At 36.7% G+C, this 10898-nt stretch overlaps 1 protein-coding gene across 1 annotated transcript; it reads left to right on the top strand.

Moving 5' to 3' along the window:
• Positions 1 to 878: 878 nt before the first annotated feature.
• LOC131856766 (uncharacterized) lies at positions 879 to 1886 on the top strand. The gene has a single exon (XM_059208687.1). It carries the CDS (start codon positions 879 to 881, stop codon positions 1884 to 1886), a length of 1008 nt encoding a protein of 335 aa, XP_059064670.1.
• The last annotated feature ends 9012 nt before the right edge of the window (positions 1887 to 10898 follow it).

Here is a 10898-nt window from a genome sequence, read left to right on the forward strand (position 1 = left end):
GTTGCAGTAGTGCTGGGAGAGTGGTTAATCAAGAAAACCTTGGTTTTGGGAGCCTATTGGTGAGGGCATTGGGGTTTGTACATTAAACAAGATCATAGAACCTAAAAAATTGGATTTTCCCTAGTTTGGAGTCATAAAAAACTACCGTTGAGAGTTTAAAGGTTGGGGGATAAGTATTTTATATACTTGCTTTGTAAAAGTGTGGGTTTTTGCATCAAAAATAGTGTTAGTCTTAGGACAACAAAGGCATGGTCCAAAACAACCATACCTAATTTTGATATATGTTGTAGTAAGACGAAAAGGGTATCCAAAAATCTATTTTTTTTTAGAAGTTATTTGGGAAAAATTGGAGAAACTGAATTAATTCAGCCTCGAGTGGCCTAATTGGGGCTCTAGGGCTAGTAGCAGGCATAGTGGGGTTTAAGAGCATGGAGAAGTCTTGAAACCTTAAAAATAATTGAAACTTGTTGAATTGGGTTGGAATAAGTTGTTGAAGACACTAAGAGTCATAGTGGAGAGTTGGGTATTGATTTGCCCTTTGAAGCCTTAAGGTGCCTTGGAAACACTAGGCAAATGCAAGGAGTGTGAAGCACTTGAAAATATATTTTCTTGAAGTCACCTAAAACCCCTAACCCTCTACATAAAATTGGTATCAGAGTAGTGAAAGGTCTGGGTAAAGGATTGGAAGGGTAGTTATGGCACCTAAGAGTCAATTGGCTAGGAAACTTGAGGAGTTGAAGGAGATTTTGGAAAGAGAAAGAAGGGAAAGAAGAGGACAAGATGTAGCAAGAGAGCAGGCTGAAGCAAGGAGGGATAGACAATAGAGAAGAGAGAAAGAGGCCATGCAAGCTAGGTTAGAAGGCTATGAGAAAGAAATAATGGACCATAGGAGGGAAGAAGTTAATGAAGAACATTATGAAGATGAAGGAGAGGAACACTGTGAAAGACAAGAGCATAGGGAAGTGGAAGATGAGATGGACCCTGAGGAGAGGAAGCTTGTTAGGATTTTGAAGGTAGAACAAAAAAATGGAGGGAAAGGACATGTGGAGGTACCTATCTATCAAGGGAAGATGGATAGTGAAGAAGTGTTGGGTTGGCTGGATGCCTTGGAGAACTACTTTGAGTATGAGGAGATGGAGGATGAGAAGAGAGTGAAGTTTGCAAAAACAAAGCTTAGAGGAACTACTTTAACTTGGTGGAAAAGTTTACAAAATGATAGAATGTCTAGGGGGTTGACAAGAATCACAAATTGGGCAAGGATGAAGAACCTCATCAAGGAGAAATTCTTGCCTTCAGATTATAGCATACATGTGAAGAGGATGAGACAACATTTGAAACAGAAAGACATGGATGTAATGGCATATATTGAACAATTTCATAAATTGAGTATTAGGGGAGGATATGAGGAAGAAGATGAGAAGGTAGCCAGGTATATCAATGGCTTGAAGTATCATTTGCAGGATGAGATTGGTCTACAAGTACCAAGGACCATTGGTGAATGTTATCAGTTGGCTATTAGAGCAGAAGAAAAGGTGAGGAGAAGACAAGAAAGGTCAAGAAGAGGAGGTAATACAAATAGAGGAAGAGGTGGTAGAGGTCAAGGACCAAAAAATGATGACAAGGGCAAGGAATCATTTTCAGAATCAAGGGGTGGATACAATCAGAGAGGAGGAAGAGGATTTGGTCAAGGAAGGGGCACATTTAGATGTTACTATTGCAATGAACTAGGACACCCATCATTCAAATGTCCTAAATGGAATGAGGACAAGAAGGAAAGGAAGGTTAATTTGACACAAGAAAACAAAAAGGAAGAACAAGAAGAAGAAATCATGATACCACCAGAGGAAGGAGAGTTGTTACTCATGGGGAAAGTACAACTATCATAGCAAGAAAGGATCTTCAGGACAAATTGTAAAATCCATGGCAAGGTATGTAAATTGATTGTTGATTCAAGGGCTTGTCACAATTTGGTTGCTTATGAAGTAGTCAAAAAGTTAAATTTACAAACCCTTGCACATCCTAATCCATATTTTGCTACATGGGTCAGTGAAGGTCAGAATATGTTGGTAAAGGATCAGGTGGTCATTAATTTCTCCATTGGTCAATATGCTGATAGTATTTTGTGTGATGTAATGGATATGAGTTGTGGTCATTTGATTTTGGGCAGACCTTGGCAATACTCTAGAAGGATTATACATGATGGGTATTGAAACACCTATGTGGTTCATAAGGGTGGAAGGAAGTAAAAATTGAGCCCATTGATGGGGAAGGCAAGAGACACCACTGTAATGTGTTTTGGCAATGAGTTTTCAGTCAAAGAGCAGGGTAAGAAAAGTGCAGATTTGTAGTAGTATGACAGTCCGGTTCATGAAGGACTTTGGGAACTTGATCATGTACTAGTTGGTGTAGTAAAATGTCCTCTCATTGGATAAGTAAAGGATAGAAAGTTGGGCAGGTTGTAGATACCTCAAGATAGAGGAAAAGGGGCAGCCACGAAGCAAATATCAGCCATGAGTACCATTGGTTTGGGACAGCCAAATCATAAAATTTTTGTTTGTAATGATTGGTGTATGAATGTAGGTGTTCATAGGAGGAAACAAGTCACATTTGGGGACTATCTAGTTCCTAAGAATCAGATGCAAGCAAGCAAACATGAAGGCAAGACATGGATGACTTCTTGGGACAAGAAGACTTTCATTCATGGGGAGTATGGTGCAGGTGCACCCAAGCAAGCTATCAAGACCATGAAGAGTTATGAATCAAAACAAGTGAATTGGAGTGTTTTGAAGCCAATAATGGAAATTTGTAATGATCAATATGATTTTAAAGTTAAATGTCTTGAAGGTCTTAATAAGGGATTTAGGACCAAAATTATGTAAGGGAGGCCAATAGTGCCTAAATAGGATTTGGATGGTTAGATAAGTTTGTTTTGATCCTAGGAGTCATAAAACATCAAGTTTGATAGGTTAGGTTTTAAATTATTCAATAAAATGTAAGTTAGAAATTCAAATTTTTGAATTCTAACGGTTAGTTGTTTTTAGGTGGGAAAATGGATTTTAGAGTCTAAACAAGTCTATAATGACAAATAACTGATTGATTTCGGTTTGGGAAGTTGGGGGAAGGTCTTATAAAACCTTGGAACTCCATTTTGGTGGGGTTGAATGCTACAGTATGGATTTTGTACGGATTTAACAGAAAAAGTGAATAAAACCTTCATTTTCTTGCAATTTCTTGTGTTTTGTTGCTTGAAAGTGATTGATCTTTCATGGTATAAGCCTTGGGCAGTCATTAAAAATTGTAATAAGTGATTTGGAATGATTTTGTAGCAGGTTTTTCTCAGATTTTGTCATTTGTGCTGACTGTCCTAAAATTTTCTGAGTTGTATCATTGGCATTGAAGGCCCAAAATGCAATTTGGAGCCCTTCTATGGATGTAAGGTCTTTTTTCTCATAGAGGAGGCTCTATCTAACATTTATAATATGATCCTAACAAAATAACTTGTAGGAAGTGTGGTTTGACAGGTGATCACCGTGAGTTGGATGAAGGAGAAGTGAGTAGGAAGCATTGCAAGCCTATAGCAGCAGAAGATCTACCTTAACAAAGGTGTAGTTTAGTGATTGGATATGTCTAATATGGTCTAGGAGAAGGTGTATGAACCTTGACTAAGTTGCAGAAGTGCTGGGAGAGTGGTTAATCAAGAAACCCTTGGTTTTGGGAGCCTATTGGTGAGGGCTTTGGGGTTTGCACATTAAACAAGATCATGGAACCTAAAAAATTGGATTTTCCTTGGTTTGGAGTCATAAAAAACTACTGTTGAGAGTTTAAAGGTTGGGGGATAAGTATTTTATATACTTGCTTTGTAAAAGTGTGGGTTTTTGCATCAGAAATAGTTCGAGTCTTAGGACAGCAAAGGCATGGTCCAAAACAACCATACCTAATTTTGATATATGTTGTAGTAAGACAAAAAGGGTATCCAAAAAGCTATTTTTTTTTAGAATTTATTTGGGAAAAATTGGAGAAACTGAATTAATTCAGCCTCAAGTGGCCTAATTGGGGCTCTAGGGCTAGTAGCAGGCATAGTGGGGTTTAAGAGCATGGAGAAGTCTTGAAACCTTAAAAATAATTGAAACTTGTTGAATTGGGTTGGAATAAGTGGTTGAAGACACTAGGAGTCATAGTGGAGAGTTGGGTATTGATTTTCCCTTTGAAGCCTTAAGGTGCCTTGGAAACACTAGGCAAATGCAAGGAGTGTGAAGCACTTGAAAATATATTTTCTTGAAGTCACCTAAAACCCCTGACCCTCTACATTAGGAATTCTCCCCAGATCCAAGAGAAAAATCATGCGATGAAATTATCCAGCTGAAAGGAAACAAAATTCCTAGAGGGTTAGTGTCTTTAGAGCACCTTTTTGACCGTCAAGATGCTTTTATCAAGAGGAAGGATGAAAAATTTCTAGTAACTCATGATTCTGGTGATTATGAGAGGATTAATATTTGCGATGAAGAAGATCCTAAGTTTGCCAATTTGGGAAAATATTGTACCCCTGAAGAGAAAAGAAGATTCATTAATTTGCTAATAGAATACAGGGATGTGTTTGCCTGGTGCTATGATGATCTGAAAAATTTCAGAGATGGACAGTTTCAACACCATATCCCTATGAAACCAGGAAGAGGTCCATTCAAGCAAAAGTTGACAAACTCTAATCCCAAGGTTGTAGAGGCAATCTTCAAGGAGGTGGATAAAATGTTAAAGGAAAAAATTATATATCCTATTAATCATTCCACCTAGATAGTTAATATAGTTCCAGTTCATAAAAAGAATGCAGAAATAAGGATTTGTGTGGATTTTAGAAATTTGAATCAAGGTAGTCTGAAGGATAATTATTCGCTGCCTGCTATGGATCATATTTTGCAAACAGTCTCGAGTTCTGAGATGATGTCAATGTTAGACGGGTTTTCAGGATACAATCAGATTAGTGTCTTCAAAAAGGATCAACATAAAACAACTTTCATTACTTCCTAGGGTACCTTTGCATATAACCGGATGTCATTTGGTCTGATAAATGCTAGAGAAAACTTCTAGAGGGACATGGACTTGTGTTTTGGTCACTTGGAAGATAAAATAATTATTGTGTACCTAGATGATTTAACTGTTTTCTCAAAAAGGAGAAAGCATCATTTGAGAGATTTAAGGAAAGTTTTGCAGAGGTGCAGAGAGCATGGAGTATCTTTGAATCCGAAGAAGTCATTATCTAGTGTTACTGAAGGTAAGCTGCCTGGTCACATCGTTTCCAAAGAGGGAGTCAAGGTAGATCCAGAGAGGGTGAAGGCAAACCAGCAAATAAGTTTACCATCAAAAAGAAATGGAGTTAGGTCCCTCTTTGGTCAAGTGAACTTTTTGAGAAGGTTTGTTCTTTATTTTGCAGAGATTACTCGATACATAGTGAATTTGATGAGTGAAAAAAAGTGTTCAGATGGAATGACAAAGGGGAGAAAGCATTTGAGGTAGTAAAAGAATCTATAGCATAGGCTCCCACGCTCATCAATCCAGATTTTAAGAAGGATTTCATCATCTACTGTTATGCCTTTGAGCATACTATGTCACAAATTTTATTGTAAGAAAATGAGGAAAATGAGGAAGTTCCAATTGTTGTACTGCTCAAGAAGCATGAACTGAAATATTCACTAATGGAGAAGCAAGCATTTGTAGTGGTAAAAGCTATTAAACATTTTAGGTATTATATTCTTCATTCTCATGCAATAGTGTATGTGCCACACTTGGCTATTAAAAGTATTTTGACACAACAAGATATTGGAATGAATAGAAGAGCTACATGAGTATAAAAAATATAGGAGTTCAGTCTAGATATTAAACCAACTAGATTGGTAAGGGGACAGGGCTTATGCAAATTGACTGCAGAAAGTAAGAATGAAGTGCAAGAAGAGTTACCTCTGGTTTTGTTTGTGGGTCTTCAAGATTTTTGGTTTGTAGATGTTGCATTTTATCTAGCCTATGGAGAATGTCCTTAACATTTATCACCTAAGGAGAAAAGCAATTTGGGATTGAAGGCTGCTAAGTATGTCATCTTTGGTGATGTTTTGTACAAGAAGGGATTGGATAAGACTTTCTTATGTTGTGTCAATAAGGAACATCAGGAGGCTCTTCTAAAAACATTCCATAATGAAGCTTGTGGTGAACATTTTTATTCAACGGTGACTACCTATAAAATTTTGAGAAACTGCTACTATTGGCCAGACATGTTCAAGGATGCTTACACCTGGGTGGAAAATTGTGAAAAATGTAAACTGTTCACAGGAAAGCCACAACTTGTAGCATTACCCCTTAGACCTGTTGTTATTGATGAACCATTTAAACAATGGGGGTTGAATTTCATAGGTCCATTTTCACCTGTTTAGAGTGCTGGACATACACATATACTTACTGCAATCAATTATTTTACCAAATGGGTGGAAATTGTTCCTGTGTGAAAGACTACATCTGAAGTGGTTTGCGATTTCTTAAAAGAAAATATTTTGGTTCGCTTTGGAGTTCCTTAGAAGATAGTGACATATAATTCTATGAATTTATCCTCTACAAAAATCTCTATGTTTTGTTATGATCATGGGATTTCTCTTGCCCATTCATCAGATTACTATCTGCAAGGCAATAATCAAGCAAAATCCAGCAATAAGAATTTGATAAATATAATGAAAAATCTAGTGAGTGAGAATTCAAAGGACTTGCACAAGAAACTATATGAGGCTCTCTGGATGGATAGTACATCTCTTGAAAGGGAAATAGGGATGTCTCCATTTGAATTGGTGTATGGTGTGAGGGTACAATTATCTTTGCCTCTGGAATTGGCAACTTCAAAATTACAAACAGTGGTTGAGAATACATATTTTCAAGATTCCTCAGAAAAAAGAATCATGCATTTGATGAAGATAGAAGAGGAAAGGGATAAACTCATTGACCGAATCACTAAGCATCAGCTACGCATCAATAAATTTTTTGACAAGAGAGCTAGACCCAAAAGATTTATGTAGAGAGATCAGGTCTTACTCTAGGATAGAAGAAGAGAACCTAAAGGGGCACATAGTAAATTTGAATCACTATGGAAAGGTCCATTCTTGATTCATGAGGTAAAAGGGCCTAATTATTTCAAGCTTGCCTATATTGATGGTTTTGTTCTTCCCCTATTTTAAAATGGACATGATCTTAAGCTTTATAAGTTGTAAGCAAGTGTCCCCTGCGTGTTTTGTAGGCTAGTTTTGTTTTCTTTTTGGTTGTGTCAATTTTGGTGTGTTCGTTTTGTTGATCTCGGTCTTATTTTCCATCTTTTGTGCGATTATAGTCCCGATCCCCAGTTAGAGCCGATCTTACCCTCCTCATTTTCTTGAGGCATTTTTTCTCTCACGTTATTTAAATAAGGAGTATTTATTTAGTCCGGGTTTTTGTAATTCGCGGTTTTTGTCTTATTAAATTTTGTCTTGAACTGAACCTATTAATTGAATCTTTTCAAAAGTTCATGATTCAAGTTCAAGTGGAGCATGTTGTATCACGACTTTTTTCTATAAAAAGGTTAATGATCTTAGTGTTAATTGTTATTAAACTTGAACTATTGAACATTTTCAAAAGTTTAAGATTCAAGTTCAAAGTTGAGAAAGTCGAGTCTTGTCTGAGTCCTGTCCTTGTAACACATAAGCCACAAAATTTTGGTGTCTTTGTCTTGGCTTTTCCTTGTTCTATTCTTTCAAACTTGAACTTTTGAACTACTTCTAGAGGGTTCAAAGTTTAAAATTCAAGGATTGATTAGCTTTGTACATAAAAGTGGTGGACATGAAAATGATGAAGCATCAACATGGAGGGAATATTTTGGATTTAAAAGGTGAAATTTGAGAAAATGAGTTGTGATGAAGAGCAGTACTTGAGAATAATTATTTAAGGGAAGGATATGGAGGGAAAATACTTGTAATTAATGAATTGTCAGAATTAAGTCTTTTCAGAATAATTTGGCATGAATAAGCATGCAGTTACAATCATATCAAATTGTGTGACCAATTTTTAAGCTTGTTGTTAAGATTTTCTTTATTTTAAAAAAAATGAAATACTTGCCTTCTTCATTTCCCTAATTTGGTAAGTAACGGATTTGCACAGGTGATATTTTCTATTTTTATCTCTTTGGACTCTGAGCTCTGCATGAAAGGTGAGTTCAAAATATTCTTCTCATCCCTGTGATTTCTTAAACTGGAAGCTTTGCTTGGTAGCTTAGTTGGTTTAGTTCATCTCCCTTGCTATGTTTTCTTTCTGTTGGTAAATTCAAAATGAGACCTGAATTGCCCAAGATAGACCAAAAGTCTTGGTTATTTTGTACCTTCTTGGAGTTAGGGGACTCTTTTCTGCCATCAATAGACTTAGATGAATTCCAGGAAAGGGCACAAAATCCCACTGGCTCTCCCTTAATGCAGAGGATTCTGGATAGTGGGTTAGTGGAAGTGACAACTTTCCCTCTAGCGGTGTCATGTCCTGAGCTAGTTCTAGAATGCATGGATAGTTATGACCCTGTTGAGAGATGTGTAAGAAGCACAGATGGTGAGGTTTTTCTTAGGGTTAGTCAGGAGGTTGTTGCTACCATTGTGAAAATACCTTAGAAGGAGCAATATGAGAATTGGAGAGCGTGTAAGTCACAAGGGCTTTTCTCAGAAAAGAAATCATTCTATAGGAATGTCATTGCAAGGAACTGGCTGTTAAAGTTTCAAAGAGGAGGTTATTGACTGCCAAGTCCATTGACCCAGGAACATCAGATCAAAGAATTTAGGGACATAGTCATTCTTTTACATAGAGTGAGAGGGAACCAAATTGCCTTTTATTGGGAAGATTCGATGTACTTCTTCATACAGGTTTTTTTTGGTGAGAAAAGATATTGACTAAGCATAATTAATTGCAGACAGGTTGCATGAAGGCATGAGTTGCTTCAGTAAAAAAAACTTCTATATGTCATCATATCTTCAGTATTGCTTAGCATGTGTTAGACCGTGGCCTATTTTGTACCATGAAGCATGGGTGGATAATATGAGAATATCTGAATATCACCTACATCTATAGCAACAAAGGTCCTATGAAAATTATCTTAAAATGCATGACATATTCCTAGGTAGGATGGTGTATGAACTGAAGGGAAACATTAATAAAAGATTATCAGATGAAGCTATGCAATTGATTGGTACTTATGATAGCTTCTTCATACAGTTTCCCAAGTTTACTTACCTAAGGGTAGGGGGTTTTGAAGGAGAACTGTACAAGCTGCCTAGATATGCATTTGATAGGTTGATTTTAATGGAGATATGCAGACAACTGGCCTATATTGATACAAAGTACAGTGCTAGACATCAGTCAAGTGTCTCACTTCCAATTGAATTAATTTATTTTATTTACATAGTAGTGTCTCTGATGCCTTGAATTTGGAACTAGAATTTAAGAAATTGAATTTTCAATTATATGGTCTGTGTGAAAATTTTGATGCCAAAGGGTTTGCTGCTTCCCAACTATCATTGAGAAAAGATTTTATCCATGTGCCAAATATAGAGGATTTTTGGGCTGATTGTTGCAATGAGTTTGAAGTTAGGAAGAGGGCACACAAAAGGTTCACCCTACCGCAAGTCATGGCCTTTGAGTTGAAAATGAACATTGCTAATGTCAATGATGATGAGAGTGAATTGATGGATCCTCAGTTAGTGGATGATAGGAAGAAGAGAGTTATTCCACAAGTGGACAGGGAAAAAGATGAGGAGGACCAGATCCAAACAAAGACATTCACAGTTATCAGAAGAACTGAAAGATGGGTAAGACAACAAAGAATAGTAAAGGGCTCTAACAAAGGTTCAACCTCATCCTCTAAAGTCCCATTGGCTAACTCCCATGTTACATCTTGTGTTGTAGGATCATCTAGAACACATACTAAAGTTAGATAGAGTGCTAGGCTAGTGGAAATCAAAAGGGAACCAACTCCTACGAGGATTAATAGGGCCAGAACCACAAGCAAAGCTAAGAAATCTCTTGTGTATTCTGTGGTAGTTGATTTAGAAGCCTCTCCTGATATAGAAGATCCTTCAACTCATCCAGACTTGGAGGTGCTAAATATTGATAATACAAATGAAACCTAGCAAGTGGATATTTTGGAAAACACTACTAGTACATTGTTAGTAAGGAATGAAAATGAAACTGTAGCTGGCTCGGATAAAACTTCCATGTGCACTAGGCCTCTATGGTTAGAAAATACACTGAATAGAAAAAATATGAAAAATATGAATTCAGGACTAGTCCACACACCAATGGGACTCTAGGTGCAAGTTATGGACTTATATGGAATAACTCAACTTCCCAAGGGATGTTCCATTGTTCTCTATCTCACAAGACCCCTCAAGCCATTGCCTTCGTTCTTAGATCACTCAGCAAAGTGACTTAGGGATGACAATCATGAGAATGAGGGATGTTTGATCAATCTAACATGAATGCAATCCTAAATGTGCATGATATTAACAAATCTGAATTAAACTAGCATGTATATGATGATAAGATGAAAAGGATTAGTAAAAGAACTATCTAACATGATACACCAGCTTAATATGATCATTTGTGATAATAGAAATACTACTAAAATGTTTATTAGATTATTTCTATTCAAAGAGAGACTAAATGATTGATAAAATGACTAGATATTCTTAGTAAAAATGCCTATAAGTGTAATGCTAAAGACTTTGATCTGAAAATGGAGGAATGAGAGCTCTATTTATAAGAAAAACAGGGCAATGGATGGTTAGGATTGGATGATCTTAACAAGGGTCAGGATTGAAAGTTAATTAATCCATGTTTACAATTCTTACCAATAAAATGGTGAC

The sequence above is a fragment of the Cryptomeria japonica genome, chromosome 7 (genome assembly GCF_030272615.1).
Source record: "Cryptomeria japonica chromosome 7, Sugi_1.0, whole genome shotgun sequence".
Lineage (NCBI taxonomy): Eukaryota > Viridiplantae > Streptophyta > Pinopsida > Cupressales > Cupressaceae > Cryptomeria > Cryptomeria japonica.

Excerpts from the sequence above, each read along its gene's own strand:
- LOC131856766 (XM_059208687.1), top strand. The coding sequence starts at position 879 with ATGGACCATAGGAGGGAAGAAGTTAATGAAGAACATTATGAAGATGAA.